At 50.5% G+C, this 23,637-nt stretch overlaps 9 protein-coding genes across 9 annotated transcripts; 7 read left to right on the forward strand and 2 right to left on the reverse strand.

Annotated features, from left to right (window-relative positions):
* Positions 1 to 1,467: 1,467 nt before the first annotated feature.
* On the reverse strand, positions 1,468 to 2,335 carry DEU56DRAFT_471299 (uncharacterized protein). The gene is made up of 2 exons (XM_041346389.1): positions 1,807 to 2,335; positions 1,468 to 1,753 (listed from the first exon to the last, which is right to left on the reverse strand). The coding sequence occupies exons 1-2, from the start codon at positions 2,164 to 2,166 to the stop codon at positions 1,646 to 1,648; spliced, it is 468 nt and encodes a 155-aa protein (XP_041213647.1). The 5' UTR covers positions 2,167 to 2,335; the 3' UTR covers positions 1,468 to 1,645.
* An 811-nt stretch (positions 2,336 to 3,146) lies between these two features.
* Positions 3,147 to 4,754, forward strand: DEU56DRAFT_773544 (uncharacterized protein; the record flags this gene model as incomplete). Its single annotated transcript, XM_041351567.1, is given in 4 exon segments — positions 3,147 to 3,381; positions 3,462 to 3,715; positions 3,770 to 4,509; positions 4,522 to 4,754. Coding segments are annotated over 2 exon segments (972 nt in total), but the record flags the coding sequence as incomplete, so codon positions are not given.
* An 883-nt stretch (positions 4,755 to 5,637) lies between these two features.
* DEU56DRAFT_773545 (armadillo-type protein) lies at positions 5,638 to 8,486 on the forward strand. The gene is made up of 4 exons (XM_041351568.1): positions 5,638 to 5,707; positions 5,761 to 7,114; positions 7,167 to 7,250; positions 7,304 to 8,486. Exons 2-4 carry the CDS (start codon positions 5,780 to 5,782, stop codon positions 8,231 to 8,233), a joined length of 2,349 nt encoding a protein of 782 aa, XP_041213649.1. The 5' UTR covers positions 5,638 to 5,707; positions 5,761 to 5,779; the 3' UTR covers positions 8,234 to 8,486.
* Positions 8,487 to 8,555: 69 nt separating this feature from the next.
* DEU56DRAFT_878892 (ARM repeat-containing protein) lies at positions 8,556 to 10,666 on the forward strand. The gene is made up of 3 exons (XM_041356055.1): positions 8,556 to 9,472; positions 9,525 to 9,608; positions 9,662 to 10,666. Exons 1-3 carry the CDS (start codon positions 8,657 to 8,659, stop codon positions 10,589 to 10,591), a joined length of 1,830 nt encoding a protein of 609 aa, XP_041213650.1. The 5' UTR covers positions 8,556 to 8,656; the 3' UTR covers positions 10,592 to 10,666.
* A 1,973-nt stretch (positions 10,667 to 12,639) lies between these two features.
* Positions 12,640 to 12,982, forward strand: DEU56DRAFT_698218 (uncharacterized protein; the record flags this gene model as incomplete). The annotated part of the gene is made up of 2 exons (XM_041347273.1): positions 12,640 to 12,839; positions 12,892 to 12,982. Coding segments are annotated over 2 exons (291 nt in total), but the record flags the coding sequence as incomplete, so codon positions are not given.
* A 97-nt stretch (positions 12,983 to 13,079) lies between these two features.
* Positions 13,080 to 14,648, forward strand: DEU56DRAFT_471496 (armadillo-type protein). Its single transcript, XM_041346390.1, has 3 exons — positions 13,080 to 13,147; positions 13,203 to 14,194; positions 14,247 to 14,648. Exons 2-3 carry the CDS (start codon positions 13,238 to 13,240, stop codon positions 14,562 to 14,564), a joined length of 1,275 nt encoding a protein of 424 aa, XP_041213652.1. The 5' UTR covers positions 13,080 to 13,147; positions 13,203 to 13,237; the 3' UTR covers positions 14,565 to 14,648.
* On the reverse strand, positions 14,649 to 15,173 carry DEU56DRAFT_471497 (uncharacterized protein). The gene has a single exon (XM_041346391.1). The coding sequence runs from the start codon at positions 15,062 to 15,064 to the stop codon at positions 14,732 to 14,734; it is 333 nt and encodes a 110-aa protein (XP_041213653.1). The 5' UTR covers positions 15,065 to 15,173; the 3' UTR covers positions 14,649 to 14,731.
* A 280-nt stretch (positions 15,174 to 15,453) lies between these two features.
* On the forward strand, positions 15,454 to 19,333 carry DEU56DRAFT_727155 (cation transport protein-domain-containing protein; the record flags this gene model as incomplete). The annotated part of the gene is made up of 18 exons (XM_041347966.1): positions 15,454 to 15,530; positions 15,587 to 15,776; positions 15,829 to 15,863; positions 15,914 to 16,309; positions 16,546 to 17,230; positions 17,282 to 17,397; positions 17,453 to 17,544; positions 17,598 to 17,644; positions 17,780 to 17,964; positions 18,019 to 18,180; positions 18,231 to 18,269; positions 18,388 to 18,542; positions 18,596 to 18,615; positions 18,669 to 18,695; positions 18,753 to 18,807; positions 18,855 to 18,910; positions 18,962 to 19,158; positions 19,210 to 19,333. The coding sequence occupies 18 exons, from the start codon at positions 15,454 to 15,456 to the stop codon at positions 19,331 to 19,333; spliced, it is 2,658 nt and encodes an 885-aa protein (XP_041213654.1).
* A 796-nt stretch (positions 19,334 to 20,129) lies between these two features.
* On the forward strand, positions 20,130 to 21,905 carry DEU56DRAFT_955028 (major facilitator superfamily domain-containing protein; the record flags this gene model as incomplete). Its single annotated transcript, XM_041359218.1, has 7 exons — positions 20,130 to 20,303; positions 20,373 to 20,656; positions 20,710 to 20,844; positions 20,896 to 21,052; positions 21,102 to 21,453; positions 21,571 to 21,600; positions 21,655 to 21,905. The coding sequence occupies 7 exons, from the start codon at positions 20,130 to 20,132 to the stop codon at positions 21,903 to 21,905; spliced, it is 1,383 nt and encodes a 460-aa protein (XP_041213655.1).
* Between the last annotated feature and the right edge of the window lie 1,732 nt (positions 21,906 to 23,637).

Below are 23,637 nucleotides of genomic sequence, written 5' to 3' on the forward strand. Positions count from 1 at the left end.
GCCTGAGCAAGATTGCAGAGAATGGCTGCCCCAATACGACAAGGAGATCCAATAATACGCTTCTGTATACAGTCACTATATATTAGTCCACGGGATTATCAAACTGTATCTCTGCATAATAGTCCATATGATTTGTATGAAGAGTTTCCGTTGGCGAAATATATTCCGACTCACTATTGTCCCGGACTCAGAGGAAAGCAGTTGGAATATATAGCTCCACGGATGGATGCACGAACAGGGTGCTTCGGGTGAGTCGACCTAGCCGGTGATGTCAGTTGGGCCACCCTCTCGCTCTCCGTGTACTGGAAACATCCAACAAGTACGTGATGCACAGGAACATGCTGATCTGAGTGACTTTTGAGCTCGACGTTATGTAACTTCTCGATACGACACGTATTGCTCCGAGTGTCCTCATTGGCGAGGAGTTTTACATTTCTGTAATTTAATGATGGTGTGGACCGGATCGAAGGTGTAAATTATTATCGTCCTGAATATCGGGTAACAGCAGCTTCCATTTGTGCGACAACATCACGTACTGGAAGAATTTGTTGACGTCCCACTACTCGGTGCTGGCTTCAAGAATGTCCTTTTCTGCGCTTCGTGATCGCATAACAGCTTGTGTTTGTGTTGAAAAACCGCAGTGACACGTCGGCGAGCTCAGCAAGAACAGCTTTCCTAATCGCGCTATTTGTTTCGGATGGCATTGCTGGCGCAACTCTGTTATAATCAGGGTGTCAACTTACCAAAATTTTGCAAGGCGTGAAGTGCCGCATGTTTCATTTCAAAACCTCATGGCAGCGATGAGTCCGATGAGGGATCAAGTCCAATCGCCTGACAGTGAATTACATATCGTCAGCGAGATCCGGGGCTCTTGCACAACGAGGATCAAACTCAAGCGCACCTGCTGTGCGTCCTCTAGAACGCCATCCCACAAGGCTTTTGCGGCACTTACCTTGCTGCGTTCGCTAGAAAAAAAGTCGTACTTACCGTAATGGATCAAGAACTACCACTGCTAAGATCTGAGACTCAAACGATTGCCTTACTAATTATAGTTCTCGGTGCGTGAAGCCGCGTCTGCCTCCATTACTACTAATGCCGCAACACACTCATTTGAAACCTCATAGACTCATAGTGCGGGGCGGGACTTAAGCTTAAGTAACAAGACAACAGATGCTTTCAACGTGTTTCAGCATTTTATCACCATTGCACTGTTTTCTGAGCACAAGATAGCATACCCCAAGGGGGACAAACAAGCAAGTAATAATATGCGCTCATGTGCTGGATCGTGAAAACAAATGCCCCGGCATACAAAAAACCTGCCATTTTTTCTCATCATCGGTTGGATCAAGCAGTTCTACCAACACACCTCGACATACACAGCCCTTTCCCAGCACAGCCAGTGCTCACTGGGAGTGAGCGCCGGTGAGTGTCCGATGTGATCATGCGCAAGCTGCCAGGAAACCTTCAACGCCCAATGTCTCGCAGGTTCCAGGAAAATTTGCGCGTAGTGAGAGTGACCAACTTGCAATGCTGCCTCCTGTCGTCCCTTTGAAGTTTCACGTTCTTCACTGAAAGGTGGTTGGTCACCGTCGCGTCTTGGCACACGTCGCAATCAGACCCAAAGCCTATGTACGTTGAATACGTATTACTGCCGAATTTCCCAATACTTGCAGTGAATACGAGAATATGATGAGCAGGACGATAGCCAGCTGCCCAATAGCGATGGATACATGGCGATGATATTAGGGCCGACCTTGGTAGAAGTCGTTAGTATACACGAAACAAAAGCGAAAAACTATTATTCACATTTGAGAGGTTGTTCACGGAGCTTCGTATGTTTCCATGGCCTTCCCTTTGCGTTACTAAAGGAGTAGCATTACCTCCAAGAAGGGCACTGTGCTCGCTATCACCTGCGATTGCGTCAGCCGCCGTTGTGAGCACCGCTCCGTATTTCTGCACCATCTCGTTTGACTCTAAGTCTAGGTCTAATGACTCGGAACTTGGGCTGGCAGCAGGAATCGAGTATCCACTGCGAAAGTGGGTGGGATAACGCACGCACAGAGCTGAAAGTTCGGTATCTGTATCAGGTAAGAACCAAATCACCAGGGCGTCGCAACCCGTACTCATGCCGGCTGGCGAATCACATTCAACGCTACTGGAAGTCATCACGAATGTAACAATCCTAGCCAGTCACAATGAGAGCGATGAATAAGCTGCGCAAACCGTGACAACATCTGCCTGCATCTACTGCAGAGAGTAACGCTTTGCAGGATGTTCGTCAGCCGGTTATCGAAGGGTTCCCTGTGAACGACTGAGAGGTTAGAATAGTCTTACCATATGGAACGATCGGCTAAACCGATCAGAAACAACAAGTAGCCTGGTATGAAGACCCGTCTGTGTCCCTCGAGGAGAGTTTGCCTGGATAAGGAATAGAACGTAAATATATATTAGACGCCTGAGCTCAGCGCGACAAACTTTTGCACGGAATGGACCCAATAAAGCGCATGCGATCCGATAAGAAAGAAACTGACGAAATTATCGACCCCAGGATCGAAATCTCGTCACGGTGATACTGTACACGCGATTGAAATACAAATATCTTGTGCTGGCGATGACGAGGCTGCGTCTGAGCGGCAAGGCCCACTGGCAGGGACCAGAGGCTGAGTTTGAGTACAAGAGGCCCATGAGTCTGAAACAGTCCATATTAGACTCAACCTAGAGTCGCTCATAATAGCACGACGGTCCAGAAGGGTTCAAGCGAAGAATGCAGGCAGCTTTGCGAACCCTTGGAGGGTTCAACGTTCAACTAGCCCCGTGACTCATTGCGGCGATACATACTTGCGGTACCGGTTACGATAATAATTGCCATTCAATTGGTGTGACAATCCTTTGCTGTTATCGCCGACATCGAGCAGTCTGTGTCGACCATGCGTTGCCTGTAACCGAGCTAACGTTGGGCTTGAGACGTGGACCTGACGTCAAACAGACTCATGGATAATAACGTGGTTGAGCTCACTGTCAAAAGCACGGTTCCGTCGTCGGTTCTAGTTTGTAAACAATAAAAACGTGGATTTGCCGACTGAGTGAACGGGGACCAAATGAGGTTTCTGGGGTCCATCGTAGGGGTGCATTTTTTTGGCTCGAGTCCCACGCACTTGTTGTACTCCGTCGTTTCCCTACAGCCTCAGGCTATAGCAGGAAGACATCCTTATAACCTGCCGAGATCGCAACTGACGGCGACGGGCTTTCGTTTTTCATAGACAGAACCAAGTTTCATCCAACTGATCTTTTGTTTTCGCCTGCTGGCAGGTCATACTTGACGACCAACACGCGCAACAAATCATCGACTGCTTGCTAAAATATCTGTTACTTCGAAAATTCGTGAGTTCAATTCATTATATGCTTGCTGTTACTGACGACTACCTTCTGCGCGCCTTCTGCGTTTTTTTTGGTGCTCGTAGAATGAGCAAGGTTTCCACTTCATCTGGAAAGACTCCGACGCCGCTCCCGACGCAGTCAGCTTGGGCAAAGGGCCCGCCGCAGAGCAGTTCATCTTCAGCTCCTTCCCCGCGATCGCAGTCTCCCGCTCCCACCCATGTTGCATCTCCAATAGCTACTTCTCACTCGAGACGTCCAAGTGCGTTAGGCCAGGGCGTGTCCGTAAAAGATGGCGTCTCAGTCCCTCGAAATAATGTGGGATCAGTAGTACGACCAGGTCTGATTTCATCCTCACACTGATACCATGTCCAGACCTAACTGTTACTGTTAGCATCCGTTGTTTTTGGATCAATAGATGATGCCTCGGCCCCGTTATCTTCATCACCGGCCGCCATTCCCGCCGTAAAAACCGAAGTCGTAAAGTCTTTCGGATCCGTACCTGCTACGTCTTCCAACCATGTAAATGGCAAAACTTCAGCTTCCGCATCGGCCACAGGGTCGTCGAAGCAACCTTCAAGACCCTCCCTATCATCAACTCCCTCCAACTCGAGTACTCCTTCCTCAACAGCCGCAACGTCAACCGCATCAACGCCCAAACCATCCAAAGCAGATATTGCGAAGCTCTTCCAGACTCCCTCGTCATCTTCTTCCCAGCCGTCTTCCGACACATCCTCTCCTTCCATCCGGCCCTCTAATTTGCCCTCACATCACCAACCATCGTCATCTTCGTCACAACAGCCCCAGCAACCTTCGCAACTCGGCACACATTCATATTCGCAGTACGTGCCCAACATGCGCCAACCGCAGCAGCCTGCTGGCACCCCACGTTCCCCTGCATTCCCTCGTGCAGTGCCAAGCGTTCAAAGCCAGTCTCGACAGGGAGCTGGGCCAGGGGGTCCAGGTGGCCAGCCTATGCCTGCCAGTCCCCGAATGGTTCCGCACCAACATCAAGGCCCCCCTGGAGGTGTAACACAGCAGATGCCCATGCAGCCCATGCCATGGGCCCCATACTATGTTAGTATTCCGTTTCATATATCTATAAGTCAACCATATTCTCAACGTGATGCTAGTACATGCCAGATCCGTATGGTCAACAACCACCTTCTTGGACATATTATGCTATGCCCCCCCAACATATGCACCAACAACCTCATCAGCAACATGTCCCTCATGCCGCTCCTCCCCATCAACCTGGACCCCTTCCCATGTCACCTCGTCCCGCAGCCCCCCAATTACCTGGCACACCCACCATGGCACACGCTGCACCGCATCCCCCTCATACGCCTCAACCGCCTCCCTCCATATCCTCCCCACCGCCAACACCCTCCACCGCCAACGCACCTCGCCTTAACACGAACGCCCGCGACTTCGTTCCTGGCGGACGCTCCACAGCTAAAGTGACCATCAAAAGTCAGGATGGCATGGAAGTGACGCTTGATGCTCTGAAGAAGCACAGCCCCCAACCACCAACCGTTCCTATCCCACCCGCATCGCCTGTTGTGACCAGCCGACGGCAACATTCGGTTTCGGTCCGGATTGAGAGTGAGGAATCGAAGCGCGCGCGCGAGGAGAATGCGCGGAAAGAGCAGGAGAAGAAGGATGCCGAGGAGCGTGCGAAGATAGAGGCTATAGAGAAGAAGAAGCGCGACGAAGAGGAAGAGACTAAGCGAAAGGAGGAGGAGGAGGCTGCACGCGAGAGGAAGGCTGAGGAAGACCGGATACGCATGGAGGAGGAAGAAAAGGAGCGGATACGGAAAGCTGAGGAAGAGGAGACAGAACGCCTGCGCGAGCAGGAAGAAGAACGTCTTGAGGCTGAGCGCAAGGAGGCAGAGGAAGCACGTATCGCATTGGAAGAGGAGGAACGGAAACAGCAAGACGCTCTCAAGGCAGAGGAAGCTCAGCTTGAAGCTGAAGAAGCAGATGATGTCGTTGAGACTCCATCACCAGCCAGCGAGTCTCAAGAGGCAGAAGATGGCGAAGTCTCCGAGCACGACGAAGTTCCTGAGCCTCAGCTCAACGGCGATGGTGGGAAGAAATTGAAGGAGTCACTTCGGATAGATACCTCTGCGATGCCCCCTCCCACTGAGATTCCTCGAAGACGCCCTGGCCCTCTTGACCTTGCTTCAGCGAAAAGAGATGTTTCTGCACCTCCCCCTTCCGCGCTCCTCACCGCACGTGTCATTGAGAAACTCAGCGACGTGGCGTACCCTGAAGGTATCAAGAGCCCCAAGGTTGAACTCAATGCGAACGTCAGCGATGGCCGATTCAGGTTTGTGGTTTTGCCTCTTTCACTTGGAGTCTCTGATCCATGGTTCTGCGTAGATACGATCGCGATTTCCTCATGCAGTTCATGCACATCTGCAAGGAGAAGCCGCCTACCCTTCCTGCTCTCGATGTCCTCGGCATTGAACCCGTCGATCAATCTTCGTTTGCCATGGCCCGCGGTGGCTCTGGACGTCATCGCAATGCCTCTGGCGCGATGCCTCCTTCTGCCACTCGTCAGGCTTCTGTCGGCCTGGGTATCGGCGGCTTCCAGAAACCATCCGTTCCAAGCGGTTTTCAGATGGGCAACTTCCAGTCGCCTGGAAGCAAGCTTACGAGCGAGGAACGTTTTGCCATGTCATCCAACGTCCGTTCTGCTTCAACTAGCAGTGCCACCGCTCAATTCCGCGCCCCCATGGTGCGCACGCCTAGTCAGGGTGGCCCTGGTCATCCCATGCATGGCAACCGCACGCGCAGTAAACGTGGTGAGAAGCGTGGTGACGCTAACAAGACACCGATGTCCCAGCAAGGACAAGGTTCTGGCTATGGCGTTGCACCTATACTGGGCGCTGGCTATGAGCCCGTTGTACCTCTCGAACAATCTGCCAACCGTTGGGTCCCCGCAAGCACGGCCCGCAAGGTTCAACCTGACGTTGACTCACCTGAGCTGGTCGACCGTAAGGTCAAGGCATTGCTCAACAAGCTTACGATGGAGAAGTTCGAGTCTATCTCAGACCAGATCATCCACTGGGCGAACAAGAGTGTGAACGAGAAAGACGGGCGGACCCTTATCCAAGTCATCCGGTTGGTGTTCGAGAAGGCGACTGATGAAGCTGCTTGGAGTGAGATGTATGCACGTTTGTGTCGGAAGATGATGGAGCAGATCAGCCCGGAGGTGCAGGATGACGGAATCAAGAACTCGGACGGCAAGCCTATTGCAGGTGGTCAGCTCTTCCGGAAGTACCTCCTCAACCGCTGTCAAGAGGACTTCGAACGGGGGTGGGTCGCCAAGGAAGCCACTGCTGCAGCTGCTGCGGCGAAGGCATCTGATGATCAAGCCACCAAGGATGCTAACGAGAAGAAGGATACGGAGGAAGCTGAGCTCTATTCGGAAGAGTACTACGCCGCACAGAAGGCGAAACGTCAGGGCCTTGGTCTCATCAAATTCATCGGCGAGCTGTTCAAGCTGCAGATGCTCACAGAGCGTATCATGCACGAGTGTGTGAAGAAGCTGTTGGGCAACGTCGAGAACCCCGAGGAAGAGGAGATCGAGAGTCTGTGCCAGCTGTTGAAGACGGTTGGCCAGTTGCTCGATACGCCCAAGGCTCGTGCGCATATGGACGTCTACTTCACGCGCATGAAGGAGCTTGGCAAGAGCCTGAATGTCAGCTCTCGTATGCAGTTTATGCTTCAGGTTGGTGGTAATTTTTTAGTTTCTTTGTTGGTTGTGCTCATCATCGTGGTAGGACGTCATTGAGTTGCGTGATCGTAAATGGGTCACCCGCAATGCTATTGCCGCACCTACAACGATCGCTGCCGTTCACGAACTGGTAGGCTACATTAACATCGTGGAGGATTATTGCATTAATGTTTGTGTTAACAGGCCGCCAAGGAGAAGGAAGCTAAAGAGAAGGAGTCATTCAACCGTCAGATAAGCATGTCTCGTGGTGGCTCTCGACGTGGTGGCGATCGCAACCAAGAGCACGGTCCTGATGGCTGGGCTGTTGCAGGTGGTTCAGTGCCACGGGCGCCTCCCAAGGCTGGCGATCTTTCACAGTTCGGCAAGATCAACAAGGGCGCGCCCATGGCAATGGTAATGGGTCCAAGTGGCATCTTCGCGGCCGGCAAGAAGGACAGCAAGCGGGAGGCACTTTCACGGACAAATTCGAGCTCGAATATGTTCCACATGCTCAGCCAGAACCCGGAGCTCGCCCCCGAGACGTCCGCCAAGCCCAGTCGTTCGTCGAGTCGGAAGCCCAGCCTTGATCTTGGTCATGCTGGTGTCCCTGAGCCCGCTGTACAGCGTAGGAAACTACAGCTCCTTCCACGGTCTGTTCTTGCTGCTGACGAGAACGCGACCACTCCTTCGGAAGAAGAACCTGAGATTGTACCCATCGCCATGTCAGAAGCAGACGCCAAGAAGAAGATTGATGAAGACGTAAAGGAGTTCTTCGCAGTTCGCAATCTTGAAGAGGCGGATGTTTACTTCACCAATCTTCCCGACGAGCACCGCTTCCGACTCGTGGACAAGCTGGTTGCGTCCGCGCTCGAGAGCAAAGAGGCGGACGCAAGGTTGGTGGGCGATTTCTTCGCGCAGGCTATGGCCAATGGACAGTGTACGCTCGAGGTCTTTGAGGAGGGATTCGCGCCTATGGCGGAGCTTTTGGACGATATCGCCATTGATGCTCCCAAGGCGTTTGATTATATGGCTATCATGCTCAGGGGTGCTGGATTCGAGAAGGATCCTGAGAGGCTCCAACGGATTGCTTCGAAGCTCGAGGATAGCGACAAGCTAGTCTCTCTCGTGGCTTGATCTTCCACACTCGCATCTCACGTTTTCGATACATTGTTCTTTTTACCTGCATTCTCATCGCATTTTCGTTTTCGTTCGTTTTCTGGTCGTATTGCGTACGTTCTTGGTGTTCTGCAAACTAATATATGTACATCGCACGGCACTTTTTTGCGTTTGTCCTCTTTTTTTGTTATCATTCACTACAGTATTACAGCGGCATAGGCTACAGCTAGCAGTACATCAGGTACCAGCAATGCATTTCAGATTACGAACAGTTCGTTGTTTACATAAGCGTGTGGGCTTTAAGTTCTCATCGATCTCATCCAGCAAGTGTTAATGGGTATGATCCAGCCATGGGCGGCCCGTCGGACAATCCCATAGCTATTCAGGCGAACAGACCATGTATTATCTGGCATATCGGGCGTCAATATCTAGCTCATCGACATGGCCGCCAACATTTGGATCTCCACAAGTAAGACTCGCAAGCGTCTTGATTCTGAGCTGGTCGACCGTAAGGTCAACGCGTTGTTGCTCAACCGTAAGGTCAAGGCGTTGCTCAACAAGCTTACGATGGAGAAGTTCGAGTCTATCTCAGACCAGATCATCCACTGGGCGAACAAGAGTGTGGACGAGAAAGACGGGCGGACCCTTATCCTAGTCATCCGGGTGGTGTTTGAGCATGCAACCGATGAGCCTGCTTGGAGCGAGATGTATGCACGGCTTTGTCGAAAGATGATGGAGCAGATCAGTCCGGAGGTGCAGGGTGACGGAATCAAGAACTCGGACGGCAAGCCTATTGCAGGTGGTCAGCTCTTCCGGAAGTACCTCCTCAACCGGTGTCAAGAGGACTTCGAGCGGGGATGGGTCGCCAAGGAAGCTGCTGCGGCGAGGGCTTCTGACTATCAAGCGCCCAAGGCTGCAAACAAAAAGGGCACCTTGGATGCTGAGTTTAATTTCGATGAGTACTACGCTGCTCAGAAGGCGAAACGTCAGGGCCTTGGTCTCATCAAGTTCATCGGCGAGCTGTTCAAGCTGCAGATGCTCACAGAGCGTGTCATGCACGAGTGTGTGAAGAAGCTGTTGGGCAACGTCGAGTACCCCGAGGAAGAGGAGATCGAGAGTTTGTGCCAGCTGTTGAAGACGGTTGGCCAGTTACTGGACACGCCTAAGGCTCGTGCGCATATGGACGTCTACTTCACGCGCATGAAGGAGCTCGGCAAGAGCCTAAATGTGAGCTCTCGTATGCAGTTCATGCTTCAGGTTGGTAGCAATTCTTTGGTTTCTTTGTCGGTTGTGCTCATCATCGTGGTAGGACGTCATTGAGTTGCGTGATCGTAAATGGGTCACCCGCAATGCTATTGCCGCGCCTACAACGATCGCTGCCGTTCACGAACTGGTAGGGCACATTAACATCGTGGAGGATTATTGCATTAATGTTTGTGTTAACAGGCTGCCAAGGAGAAGGAAGCTAAAGAGAAGGAGTCATTCAACCGTCAGATAAGCATGTCTCGTGGTGGCTCTCGACGTGGTGGCGATCGCAACCAAGAGCACGGTCCTGATGGCTGGGCTGTTGCAGGTGGTTTAGTTCCACGGGCGCCTCCCAAGGTTGGCGATCTTTCACAGTTCGGCAAGATCAACAAGGGCGCGCCCATGGCAATGGTAATGGGTCCAAGTGGCATCTTCGCGGCTGGCAAGAAGGACAGCAAGCGTGAGGCACTTTCACGGACAAATTCGAGCTCGAATATGTTCCACATGCTCAGCCAGAACCCGGAACTCACCCCTGACACTCCCACCAAGTTCAGTCGTTCGTCAAGTTGGAAGCCGGGAATGGCTTTTAGTCGTGTTAGTGTTCCTCAAACCCCTGTACCGCCCGGGAAGCTCCAGCTTCTTCCACGGTCTATTCTTACTGCTGAAGAGAATACGATGACTCCTTCGGAAGAAGTGCCTGGGAGCTCACTCACCATCATGTCAGAAGCAAACGCCAAGAAGAAGATTCATGAAGACTTAAAGGAGTTCTTCGCAGTTCGCAATCTCAAAGAGGCGGATGTGTACTTCACCAATCTTCCCGACGAACACCGCTTCCGACTCGTGGACAAGCTGGTTGCGTCTGCGCTCGAGAGCAAAGAAGCGGACGCAAGGTTGGTGGGCGATTTCTTTGCGCAGGCTATGATCAATGGACAGTGCACGCTTGAGGTCTTTGAGGAGGGATTCACACCTACGGCGGAGCTTTTGGACGATATCGCCATTGATGCTCCCAAGGCGTTTGATTATATGGCTATCATGCTCAGGGGTGCTGGATTCGAGAAGGATCCTGAGAGGCTCCAACGGATTGCTTCGAAGCTCGAGGATAGCGACAAACTACTCTCTCTCGTGGCATGATCTTGTCCACTCGCAACTTTTGTTTTCGATATTTTTACCAGCATTCTTATGGCCGTGTATTTTTCGTTTTTGCTCTTGTTTTTTTTTTTTTGCAAATCACATAATATCACCAACACATCACATCATGCCACTTTTGCGTCGCCCTCTTTTTTGTTACCGTTCACTACATAGGCTATAGCTACAACTGGCAGTACATCAATACTGCACGAGAAAAGCGAGACCAAAAGTATGAACGAGCTGTGTGTGAGGGACGAGAGACTGCATACGACAGATAAGCAAGGAAATAGCAGACATACGAGGCAACGACTTGAATAGTGGGCAAAAGCCAGGAAACATTGCTCAGTCGGTCCGGAGACAGTGATGATGCTCGAATGTGAGAGGCATCTTCCGTCGACCTCAATGCCCATGTGAATACTAGGCGGCCTCCTTCAGGTGCAATGACTGGATTCAGATCCGAGCGCAAGGGTCGACAATGCAGGATGCGCGTGCAACCAGGAGCGCAAAGGAGCTGTTTAGAACGCCGTAGGTGGTGTCGTGCAGTGGTGTCGAGATGGGACGCTCGGGGAAAGCTTGAACGATGCGATTATAGACAAGGCTTCAGTCATATACATTAATATTGCGCCGCGTTTAGGAGAGAGTGAACCAGAGCCGGGGTACAAACGCAGCCCAGGGAAGGGGGCGGGCATCGCGGCATCCCGTGACAGCCTCAGGGAGATAGGGCAATGTTCATGTTGCTGAAGCAGTTGTTGGATTGTCTGCTAGCGATAGGGTGTGTTGCGTTAAAGTGCTGTATATATTCGCTTAAAAGCAATACATATGCGCATCGTTTCGCAATGGATATGCACTTCATCACCGTCTGGAGCTAAAGGAAGTTGAACACTTGTGAACGTAGTGGCCCTAGCTGACCTGAATAGCTCATCGGTTTGGGGATCCTTGACGTAAAAATGTACACGTCCATAAATGCCAAAGAAAGTGCACCACAATCCGACGAAAGAAGGGATGCCAGATTCTTCTCGGGACTATCAATAGCTGCAAGTTCAGGGCATACGTGGGGAAAACAACGACATACTTTGCATAGACGTCAGCGATATTCTTCACAACATTGAGTAGGCTCGCGACGCGCGTGGAATGCGATGCACTGAAAGTTAGCATAGGAAGTGAGCCAATAAGGCCTAGATTTGTTAGCCAATTCACTTCAATAGCAAGAAAAAAGGAACGGAGTAAATTTCAAGAATCGACTAGAAAAGAGTAATCTGGAAGCTTAGAATATCCAAATAGCAAGACAACAAGTACTGTAGACCGAACGATGGGAGAACAGACCCACCTGACAGCACAATATACACACGCTGAGAGTCGCAGCGGTCGCCCATGTGCCTTTTGACGATGCGCGAGATGTCCTTGACATTATCTGGACACCCTCTAGTTTGTTGCTGGAAGGCACGTTGCCAAGGGTCTCTATAGCTTATAGAGGATACATGAGTATAATATGTCAGCACTACAAGACGTGCCATGACATGCAAAAGAAGTACAAGTGCTTTGAGTAGACCCGTCTGACACACGCATTCGTTTGGGTTAGATTCGTCGCTTACGTCAACCATTTCAGGTTTCTTCTCGTCCAACAAGTATTAATGCAAGCCTCATTGCAAGGAGTTGTATTGATCCAGCCATGGGCGGCCCGTCGGACCATTCCAAGGCAGCAAGGATTCTACCTTTGAATCGTGGGCGCCAATCCCCAGCTCCTCAACATGTCTGCCAACATTTGGGTCCCCACAAGTACGATCCGCAAGGGTCTTGATTCACCTGAGCTAGTCGACCGTAAGGTCAAGAGGGCAGTGGAGGACGGGCGGGCACGCAAAGAAGAGGAAGAAACGGAACCCACACAGAAAGCTGAGGAGGAGGAGAAGAAAGAGCGCCTACGCGTTAAGGACGAAGAAGAACGACGTCTTGAGGCCGAGGCAGAGAAGGCACACATCGCTGAGGCTGGCGAAGTTCCTGAACCCCAGTTCAACAGCGATAGCGGGAAGAAATTGGAGACACATACCCTTGCGATATCTCCTCCCACTGAGATTTCTCGACGACGTCCTGGCCCTCTCGACATTGCTTCAGCGGAGGGAGATGTTTCTGCACCTCCCCCTTCCGTACTCCTCACCGCACGTGTCATTGAGAATCTCAGCGAGGTGGCGTACCCTGAAGGTATCAAGCGCCCTAATGTTGAGCTCAATGCGAACGTCAGGGACGGCCGATTCAGGTTGGTAGTTTTGCCTCTTTCACTTAAGTGACTTATCCATGATTCTATGTAGATACGATCGTGACTTCCTTTTGCAGTTCATGCATATCTGCAAGCTGAAGCCGCCCACCCTAGCTGCTCTCGGTGTCCTTGGCATTGAACCCCGTCCCTCGATTGACGTGGCTGGCGGTGGTTCAAGTCAGGCTTCCATAGGTCCGAGAATCGGCAGCTTCCAGAAAATATCCGTTCCGAATGGTTTCCAGATGGGAAACTTCCAGTCCCCAGGACGCAAGCTTACCAGCGAGCAGCGCTTTGCCCTGTCATCTAACGTATGTTCTGATCCAACCAGCGGTGCTACCGCGTTTCAATTTCGCTCCTTGATAGGAAGCACGCCTAGTCAGGGTGGCCCTGGTCATCCCATGCATGGAAAACGCACCCGCACCAAACGTGGTGAGAAGCGTTGTGATGCTAGCAAAGCCACGATGTCCCAGCAAGGACAGGGTTTTGACATTGGATCATCCGGCGTGGCACCCGTACTAGGCGCCGATTTCAAGCCCGTCCCAACCCTCGAATTTTCTGCCAACCGCTGGGTTCCTGCAAATACGACTCGTAAGGCCCAACCTGACGTTGATTCACCTGAGCTGGTCGACCGTAAGGTCAGGGCGTTGCTCAACAAGCTCACGATGGAGAAGTTCGAGTCTATTTCAGACCAGATCATTTACTGGGCAAACAAGAGTGTGATCGAGAAGGACGGGCGGACGCTCCTCCAAGTCAGCCGGCTGGTGTTTGAGCATGCAACCGATGAGCCTGCATGGAGCGAGATGTATGCACGGCTTTGTCGAAAGATGATGGAGCAGATCAGTCCGGAGGTGCAGGATGACGGAATCAAGAACTCGGACGGCAAACCTATTGCAGGTGGTCTTCTCTTCCGGAAGCACCTCCTCAGCCGGTGTCAAGAGGACTTCGAGCGGGGGTGGGTAGCCGAGGAAGCCACTGCTGCTGCGGGGGCTTCTGACTATCGAGCGCCCAAGGCTACAAACAAAACGGGCACCTTGGATGCTGAGTTTAATTTCGATGAGTACTACGCTGCTCAGAAGGCGAAACGCCAGGGTCTTGGTCTCATCAAGTTTACCGGCGAGCTGTTCAAGCTGCAGATGGTCACAGAGCGTATCATGCACAATATTGTGAGGAAGCTGTTGGCAAGCTTCGAGGACCCCGAGGAAGAGGAGATCGAGAGTTTGTGCCAGCTGTTGAAGATAGTTGGCCAGTTGATGGATAAGCCTAAGGCTCGTGCGCATATGGACGTCTACTTCACGCGCATGAAGGTGCTCAGTAAGAGCCTGGATGTCAACTCTCGTATGCAGTTCATGCTTCAGGTTGGTGGAATTTTTTTAGTTTCTTTGTCGGTTGTGCTCATCATCGTGGTAGGACGTCATTGAGTTGCGTGACCGTAAATGGGTCACCCGCAATGCTATTGCCGCGCCCACGACGATCGCTGCCGTTTGCGAGGCCACCCCACGTTCCCTTGCATTCTCTCGTGCAGTGTCAAGCGTGCAAAACCAGTCTCGACAGGGAGCTGGGCCAGGGGGTCTTGGTGGCCCGCCTATGCCTGCCAGCCCCCGAATGGTTTCGCGCCAACATCAAGGCCCCCCTGGAGGTGTAACACAGCAGCTGCCCATGCAGCCCATGCCATGGGCCCCATACTGTGTTAGTATTTCATTATATATATCTATAAGTCAACCATAATCTCAACGTGATGCAAGTCGTACGGTCAACAACCACCTTCTCGGACATATTATGCTATGCCCCCCCAACATATGCACCGACAGCCTCATCAGCAACTTGTCCCTCAAGCCGCTCCTCCCCATCAACCTGGACCCCTTCCCATGTCACCTCGTCCCGCAGCCCCCCAACTACCTGGCATACCCACCATGGCACACGCTGCACCGCATCCCCCTCATGCGCCTCAACCGCCTCCCTCCGTATCCTCCCCACCGCCAATACCAACACCTTCTACCGCCAACGCATCTCGCCTTAACAAGAACGCCCGAGACTTCATACCTGGCGGACGCTCCACAGCCAAAGTTACCATCAAAAGCACGGATGGCAGGGAAGTGACGCTTGATGCTCTCAAAAAAAATATGCGAGTTTCGAGAGAAGAAGCAAGAAGAGGTCATGGTATAGAAAGGGTGAGCTGAGGCGATACTAGCGGAACACCAAGTGAAGGTGAAGAATGGGCGAAACATTTTGACAAGGGATAGTATGCCAGATGAGGTGTGAAGGGTGCAGTTCGTCGAATGCTATAGGAAGCTTTAGTTCCTCATCTCCAACAACTTTTATACATTTCGATACGGTTTTTTGTTCTTTTTACATACTAGCATTCTTACATGTTCTTGGCTCCGCCAGTGTTCTCACCATTCTACCTCTTGCCTCTGAGTCGTTGTTCAGGGGTCTTACATCAGCATGTCACGCTTGTTTGAGTTTGTTCGCCGACCCCGAGTTCCAAGTAAGGAGCATCAATCTCTGACCATGATATTAAGCACTGGTTGACGTTGACATAGGCTTGTTCTCATTCCTAGCAAGTTCGCCCACGATCTTCACGCGCGATTTCGCCGGAATGCCGGAGCAGGTTTCAATGTCATCTTCAGAACACAACGCGTGGCAAACCATCAGGACGCATCTCAACTTTTTCCGCATACACGTCATCTTCTTGTGAGTCCGCGACATAACACCGCTGTCAGTCGGCATCTGATAACATGTATGTTTAGCACTTTGACACCCCTGATATTCTCTGGGGTCCTTTATGCCAGCAATGGCAGATATCCAGTTGCATACATCGATGCGCTATACAACTCAGTCAGCGCAATAACCATGTGTGGGCTAGCGACCGTGAACTTGAGTCAGCTTACTGCTTGGCAGCAAGTCTTGCTGTTCATCCAGATGTGTATTGGTAACCCAGTGCGTTTCTCGGCTTCAGGTAGAAATCGTGCTTCTCTAACCTTGGCTCAAGGTCATAGTATCGTGGGTGATGGTGTACACCAGGAGGTCCTTATTTTATTTTGCACGTCAACGATTACTTGCTCACAATCTTACAGGTACTATTTTGCTAAGACATTCGATCATATTATTGAAGTAGAGGCTGCCCGACAAGCCGCGATCAAAGTGGAGCAGCAGCTTGCCACTGCGTCTGGGAGTTCTGTCAGCAGTAAAGGCGGATGGTCCCGTCGCATTTTCCGGAGGAAGACTGGCCTTAGTACAGTACCGGAGGATTCTGCTAGTGATGATGCTCGAACGACACCGAAGGATAGTGCAAAGAGACTGAGACCCGATATGATCAGGCGCATGGATGCGCCCCCTAAACTGGTCAACCCGAGCGGACGGATCACGGAAAGCGGTGCGATCCCAATGAAGCGGTTTTCGTTGAAATCCAGTGCAACAAGTCTAAACGATGAACAAGGGCCCTCGCCTCGTCAACTCGCGTTTACCGATGAGTTGACCCACACTCCGGAGCAGCTTGAATTGGGCACTGATGTCGAGATCAAGAACCCACGTGTAGAAACTGGCAATGCGGGGCCCGCAGATCCGCAGAGACACACCTCGTAGGCACCCACAACACTATTTTTTGGTACCAGTGAGCCTGACATATGTTTTACATCAGTGGACGCACACGTCGTCCATCCGATACAGGACCTTCAGGGGAACTCTCAAATTGGCTGCCTGAAGCGAGTCGGGGTGCTGTGACATCAGTTGCATCGACTGGAATGCCACGGACAGCGACTATCGAGTTTGCACCCACGGTTTCTCGTTCCCATCCTCCCCTCTTTCCTGTTGGCAGCCGGAGCGGTCGCTCAGATTCCCCTGACATTTCATCAGATATTTCACTTTCGGGTTTCTCTGCTCCCCGCCGCCGCCGTTCTTCCGCAGTGCCTCAACATTCGCACGTACCAATGGCGCAGCACCCAACCACTCAAACTCATCGATCTGGCGAAGCTAGGCGCGCATCGGGCTCGTATCCATCGCATTCCTTCGATCACGTTGACCAGCCGCAAGAACAGATGCTGCGAGGGTTCGGGGGTTTTCCTATGCCGCACGAGCTGCTAGGGATGCTGTTTGGTTGGCTGTTTCCTCGTGCCAAGAACAGACTGAAGAGAACTGTAACGATTCCTGTTACTACTACACTGACGGGCGGTGGTCTGGGACGGACTATGAGTGGCGCTGCGAGTATCCCTGGGAGACCAGCCCATAGCGGAAGTATTAGCGCTAAGGAAGGTACGAAGCCTGTTACGTATATCTCGTTCGACGCAATTGTCGGGCGTAATTCTGCGTTTCATTTTTCGACGAACGAACAGCTTGAGGAGTTGGGTGGAGTCGAATTTCGGGCACTGAACGCCCTGCTATGGTTAATTGCATCTGTAAGTGATCTCGTTTTCAGTCGTCCTCGTTAGCTTAAACGGTCTTCGTAGTATCACATAGTCGTACAACTAATTTCCTTCGTGGTGATCGCTCCTTACATGACATTGCCAAAGTGGTCGAGCGATCTCGAACCTCCTGCCCTATTCAGAAAAGTCGCGGTCCCTTGGTGAGCAGTGCCTTACAATGTCAACAAGGCATCAGCTAATAGAACACGAGTGTAGGTTTTCACTCTTCCAAGTCGTATCGGCGTACACAAATACCGGAACTTCTCTTGTCGATCAGAGCATGGTGCCCTTCCAGACAGCCTATCCAAGTGAGTATCATATATCATATGTACTGAATGATGCTGACGTTTTCTTGGTCAAGTGATCTTTTTTATGATGTTTTGTATCTTGGCTGGCAACACTGCTTTTGTGAGTGGCAGTAAGCTCGTTTTAACAACATATTAATAAATCATGATTGTTAGCCTATACTGTGAGTTTGCAAATTCGGGATGCATAACAGTTTTAACTCAAAAAATACCTGAAGACTCCGTTTTCTCATGTGAGTGTGCTACCTCTTTGATAAACTGGTTGTTCATCTTAGGAAGTTGGGTAATGACGAAACTCGTACCGAGGGATTCTCGAGTCAATGAAACACTACACTTCCTCTTGGACCATCCCCGTCGATGCTTTGTTTATCTTTTCCCTTCGTACCAAACTTGGTTCCTCCTTACGATTCTGGTCTTCATGAAGTACGCTCATCTCACGACCATCTCTACGGTCGCATGCTGAACTCGGAAATGTAGTTTTACAGACTGGTTCTGCTTTTTGGTCCTCGATATCGGTAACCCTGACATCGATTCCATACCCATAGGAACGAGAATTGTCGCTGGACTATATCAGGCCATTGCTGTTCGTGCCGCGGGGTTTGGAATAGTTCCACTTGCCAGAATAGCTCCGGCTGTCAAGTTAGGTTGAGCAATCATCGTATGGAAAAGGCGCTGACTTCAAGGAATAGAGTGCTGTATGTTATCATGATGTATGTTAGCGTATGTGAGTGCCTTTATGATTGGTGATACGCATAAAACTGACTGCCTTTCGAGACCCCATTGCACTAAGGTGCGTTCACCTTTGGCAACCGTGCAAACAGATATTTCTGACGCTTATCAATCTAGTGTTCGCTCGACAAACGTATACGAAGAGCAGTCCCTGGGTATATACAAGCATGATGACCATTCAATGGACGAGAACGCCTTTTCGACTGTAGGCCCAAGGATGACGGTATGGTCTCGGTATCTGGCCATGCATGCGCGTCGACAGCTGGCATTTGGTATGTCTGATTGTTCATTGTCTAATAATGTGTCTCACCCGACTATATTAAAGACATGTGGTGGTTGTGTCTGGTAAGCTTGTGCGCAGTCACCGTGGGGGAGTAGACTGAATTTGTCTGATGTAGGCGCTGGTGTTAGTTTGTATCATAGAGGTAAGCAGTGCAACGGCGGAGTATTCACGACGGTTCTAATGGGTCAACTAATGGTAGCGTGGAAATTTGGACAACACGGAGATACAGGGCTGGTTCAATATTTTTACTATCAGTATGTCTTCATCATATCGAACCGCATTTGTGCTCAATCCCAGCCAGTTTTTGAATTAGTCTCAGCATACGGCACTGTTGGTCTCAGTCTCGGGATACCTACCGTGAGTGATGATGTTGTGTTATAATTGAAGAATTCTTATTTTCTTTGGTAGGAAAATTACTCGTTTTCCGGTGCCTTGAAGCCTCTGTCAAAGCTCATTTTATGCATCGTCATGCTTCGCGGGCGACATCGTGGTCTCCCAGTGGCCATCGACCGCGCCATCATGCTTCCCTCCGAATTCGAAAAGACGAACGACGAACCACTCATCCCTGCCACGCGTGATGACAGGCAATCAAGCCCCCACAGCGAGTCTCTGCACCCGCGCGACCCCCTTCCGAAAGAGGACGGCCTTCCTTCCAGCAACGAAGATCCGGATTATTTTGAGGGGCGGCTGAAGGAAGATGAGAAGGGGAGTGGCAGCTATGATGCACTTGTTGAGCCTGGAAGACAGAACGTGGGGTCGGAGGATCCCCATGCATCTTAAAGCCTAGTATCATAAGGAGGAGATGATTTTAATGACACCCGTAACCGAATACTCCGTGGCGCTCACGCCATAGGACGTGTTAGCGTTGCCTTCTCACACAACACTGGGAGACATCAAAAGCGATGAAATTCAAGGACGGCGATAAAATGGGTCCAGGAGTGCCTGTAGGGCTGCTGAGCTAACACCACTAACACCTGTAAGGATAGTATATCCTTTACGCACCGATCCAGCTTCAAAATGAGGCGTTCGAACTTACCTGGCTTACCATAAGTTCAACACAGCCACGTGACTCACTGACGCGAAGAGTTGAACTCTTCGCGTCCGAGTACGTGGACACATTCCTCTAGACTTGTTCTGGTATAGTAGAATTCGCTGCCAACGTATATATACCACCCATGTCTACCTACACTAATTAGCAGAATCAGAGACGCTGAATTCCCGCTCCACGCACGACAAGACCTTCGCAGCAAAAAGCCCTAAGAATCTACTCGCCTCGTTGTCTCGTCTCAATTCCCCATCGAACTATAGGTCAGCCTTACACACCACGTCTATTAAGAACTCGGATAACTCGCACCGGAGTTTTTCCCCTTCACAAATTTTTGACTCGGAGGTATGTCGCTTGACAAATTGACTTGACATCATTTCAAAAACTGACCGTATCAACGGATGCGCATATCAGATATAAATACAGATAGTTGGAGTCCTGTTCTTCTATATCAAGGCAGCCCGCCGGATATCTGCGTCTGTACTTGCACGGCTCTACCTGGATTCAAATCAGCCCTACTAACTCATCAGAATGGACACCTCCAATTCTCCTGGTGTCCCAGCAAGCGACACTACGCCCCTGATCCCTGCAGGGGGCTCGAAGAAACCTAAAACGCCTCTTCCAAAACTCCAGATAGGCATACTTATGGCGCTTCAACTGATGGAACCCATCGCTTCGACGTCTATATTCCCGTACATCAATCAGGTATGACTTCGCGATGATAATATTTCTCTTCGACGTCCACCTTTGATATTGTTTCGCTCGCTCTCTCAGCTTATCAGAGAACTTGGAATCACTGGGGGTGATGATGCAGCTGTAGGATATTATGCTGGAATCATTGTAGGTGCTGGAATTGCGACTTGCGAGAATGGTTTCTTCATCGGATATGATTACCAGGAGTCTCTGTTTTTCGCCGCGCAGGCACTGACAACGCTGAGGTGGAGCCGGCTGTCTGATCGCATTGGGCGCAAGCCGGTGTTGGTAATTGGACTCTCAGGAGGCTGCATTTCGATGCTATGTTTCGGCCTCTCGACGACCTTCTGGAGCCTTGTAATCAGGTGTGCCATCAGCTGAAGGAGATAAGGGATGCTGACACACCAGCTTTCTCTAGCCGCTGCATGAGCGGTTTTCTGAATGGCAATGTGGGAGTCATGAAGACTATGGTGGGTGAATTGACGGACTCCACAAATATGGCTCAGGCATTTGCCTTCTTCCCGATCGTCTGGTGCATTGGAGGCTCTGTCGGGTAAGTAGGACCGTTGACTATGGAGTTGGCAAATGATGAAATACATGTCAGTCCTTTAATGGGTGGAACACTCGCGCGACCGCAAGATCGTTGGCCCGCATTGTTTGCCGGTTCATTTTGGGGACAATACCCATACTTTCTGCCTTGTGCGGTGGCAGCCTGTCTGTTCCTCGTTGCGATTCTTCTGATGTCAATTTTATTAGAAGAAGTAAGTCGTACATACCCGTCGTGTTGCACACGTTACTCACGATCAACAGACATTATCAACAAAACGTCAACCAAGGTTGACTTCAACCACGACCGGCGTTTCAAGTAGTGCCGACACTGAATCAATTGCCCAACAATCCATGGCAAATATGCCCTTGCGAGATCTGCTCACACCTACCGTTGTTATTCCAATTGCAAACTACGCCATGCTCGCTTTCCTTGACATTTCTTTCAGGGTTCTTTTGCCACTGTTCTTTTCGACGCCTACCTATCTTGGCGGTCTTGGATTTTCTCCTTCTTCTATTGGGTCGTGGCTGGCGTTGTTTGGTATCGTAGATGGTGTCTTTCAGGCATTATTCTTTGCTAAAATCGTGGATTGGCTTAGTGCAAAGCGCCTATTCTGTGTGTCAGTGTCGTGTTACGCACCAATCATTTTTATGTATCCGATACTTTCATGGCTTTTACGCGCAAGGGGGGAAGTTGATCACGTAGTCACGTTTGCCTTGTTTTGCCAACTAGTTCTGGTAGTCGTATGGCATTTGGCATATGGTGCGTGTTGCAACGAAATTGTCTTGTCATTACAAGCAACCCACTTCGTTGCAGGGACTATCTTCCTGTTTATCACAGCCTCTGCTCCTTCAAACAACGTCCTTGGCGCTATCAATGGCCTTGGCCAAACCTCCGCGTCCGTGGCTCGTGCCGTTGGTCCCGCGTTGGCGACTTCGCTCTTTGCTTTGTCGAAGGAGCACAACATTCTAGGAGGAAATGCAGTATATGTCGTATTGATTATGCTGGCCGGTCTCTTTAGATGGCTGGCGTCGCAGTTGCCAGATTTGCAAGACAGGGACGAGTGAAGTGGATTGACAGCGCGGTGGACTCGGTGTTACATGATTTGGAGGAAGCACGATGTCCTCGTACGCCGGTACTAGTGCTTGATGGCCCATGCAGCTCTTACTCCGCTACTTTCTTTGTTGTTCCATCAAAGTCGCTGTGCTAGCCAACGTCCAAACTTCGAACTTTGAGAAGCTTGAGTTGCAGGGTTAGGGATGGTGACGCAAATTGGTGCAACGCCGATAAGGCCTGTTAAACAACGCATGCCAGCAATTGAACGGGTTTACTTATATATATTCCCGCACCTCACGGTCCCTACCAGGGTCGATTTAACATTGTCAGGTTGTAACATCGTTCCACCGCCCAATGACCCACGAATTCTGAACTGCCAATGTCAGGGACTGTCAAGACCTCTCAAGAACCGCGAACTTAGAATGTCCCACAGTACTAAATATAAGGAGCTTTTTCGACACGCGGCGGTATTCAATTTCCGTGCAACTATTTCTATTGCAAAACCACCAACAGTTCGATGTCGCAGACCGCTAGAGCCGATATCCAAATAAACCCTTTTTAATTCCAGCGCATCAAAGGTCTGGGATGTGGTATATCTAGCATGAACACTTACCACCTCTCGCAGACAACCTGACTCCAATCCCTTGAATATGACCTTGGTCTCAGATAATCCAGCTTGGTGGCCGCTTATCAATGTCTATCGTGTATACAGCTATTTTGTAGGTGCGTGCACGAATAATTTGGTGATATCCCGCTTTATGTATCTTTGCTCTGGCCTTGTCATGCAGTTGCATCCACTACTGCCGTGGCATACGATTGGGGTGAGCGAGATAGTACTTGTCCAATTATAAATGTCCTAATGGTATTCACCAGTACTCACATTCGGACAAGAGGTAGTGTCATTCAATACCGGAGCATCCGCATCTCATTAACAATGGTTCATAGTTTGAACTGGTCTGGGTGAGCAGGTCCCATAACAAAAGAACAACATGTGATAAGACAGCGGATTCGGCAGAAGCGACGCTGGTCCCTCATGAGTGTCCTGTATCTCAATGTACGTGGTATCTCTCGTGTTATAAGCTCAGCTCACAACGCTAATTTATTGTCACTTTAGGTTCGTTGCATTGGAATACTATATTCTGCGTATGTGATCAGGGCTTACAAGTTGGAACTAAGCTAATACTCAGTCTCCCATGATCAGCCTAAACATAGCATGTACGTCTTCTGACTTTCACTGTGTCCCTCCCTTCCGACTTCGGCATATAGCAAGTGTCCCGTCAGTTTCGTTGACAGATGCAGTCAGTATTCTGTTGCCACCCATTGCCGTCCGTCTAACGCACTCCTACATAGGAGTGAGTGAGAATCTTGACTGGCTTGTCGGTGCAGTACAATGACTAACTGGAATAGGTGTGAGTTCATTAGAAGCATCCAGTCCTCCTATGTTCATTAGTAACTGGATTTTTCAGGCGCTATTATTGGCTTCACACAATTGTGGTTGTCTTTTTTTGTAAATTCCATGTTGAGCGGTGAGCCATTCAGCTGCAGTACCTCAGTGATATTGACTTAATGGAAATATCATGCAAGTCATCATGATCACTCGGTTATATGCCATGTATCAGCGGTCAAGAAAGATGCACATCTTTGTTGTTGTAACCTTCCTGGCTGTCACGATTGCCTGCGGAGTGATCGCTGCAATAGGATGCAGCCACCTTTCATGGGGTATGCTTTGATTATCGATGTAAG

This window comes from Suillus clintonianus, assembly GCF_016758775.1.
Source record: "Suillus clintonianus strain FC179 chromosome Unknown DEU56scaffold_6, whole genome shotgun sequence".
NCBI classification, from domain to species: domain Eukaryota; kingdom Fungi; phylum Basidiomycota; class Agaricomycetes; order Boletales; family Suillaceae; genus Suillus; species Suillus clintonianus.

Bases quoted from the DNA above. Each gene is read 5' to 3' on its own strand.
- DEU56DRAFT_471496 (XM_041346390.1), top strand. From the start codon at position 13,238: ATGCATGGAAAACGCACCCGCACCAAACGTGGTGAGAAGCGTTGTGAT. The intron at 14,195-14,246 runs GTTGGTGGAATT...TCATCGTGGTAG, and splicing joins GTATGCAGTTCATGCTTCAG to GACGTCATTGAGTTGCGTGA.
- DEU56DRAFT_471299 (XM_041346389.1), bottom strand. From the start codon at position 2,166: ATGACTTCCAGTAGCGTTGAATGTGATTCGCCAGCCGGCATGAGTACG. The intron at 1,754-1,806 runs GTGAATAATAGT...ACTTCTACCAAG, and splicing joins CCGTGAACAACCTCTCAAAT to GTCGGCCCTAATATCATCGC.
- DEU56DRAFT_471497 (XM_041346391.1), bottom strand. From the start codon at position 15,064: ATGTTTCGCCCATTCTTCACCTTCACTTGGTGTTCCGCTAGTATCGCC.
- DEU56DRAFT_773545 (XM_041351568.1), top strand. From the start codon at position 5,780: ATGCAGTTCATGCACATCTGCAAGGAGAAGCCGCCTACCCTTCCTGCT. The intron at 7,115-7,166 runs GTTGGTGGTAAT...TCATCGTGGTAG, and splicing joins GTATGCAGTTTATGCTTCAG to GACGTCATTGAGTTGCGTGA. The intron at 7,251-7,303 runs GTAGGCTACATT...TTGTGTTAACAG, and splicing joins TCGCTGCCGTTCACGAACTG to GCCGCCAAGGAGAAGGAAGC.
- DEU56DRAFT_878892 (XM_041356055.1), top strand. From the start codon at position 8,657: ATGGCCGCCAACATTTGGATCTCCACAAGTAAGACTCGCAAGCGTCTT. The intron at 9,473-9,524 runs GTTGGTAGCAAT...TCATCGTGGTAG, and splicing joins GTATGCAGTTCATGCTTCAG to GACGTCATTGAGTTGCGTGA. The intron at 9,609-9,661 runs GTAGGGCACATT...TTGTGTTAACAG, and splicing joins TCGCTGCCGTTCACGAACTG to GCTGCCAAGGAGAAGGAAGC.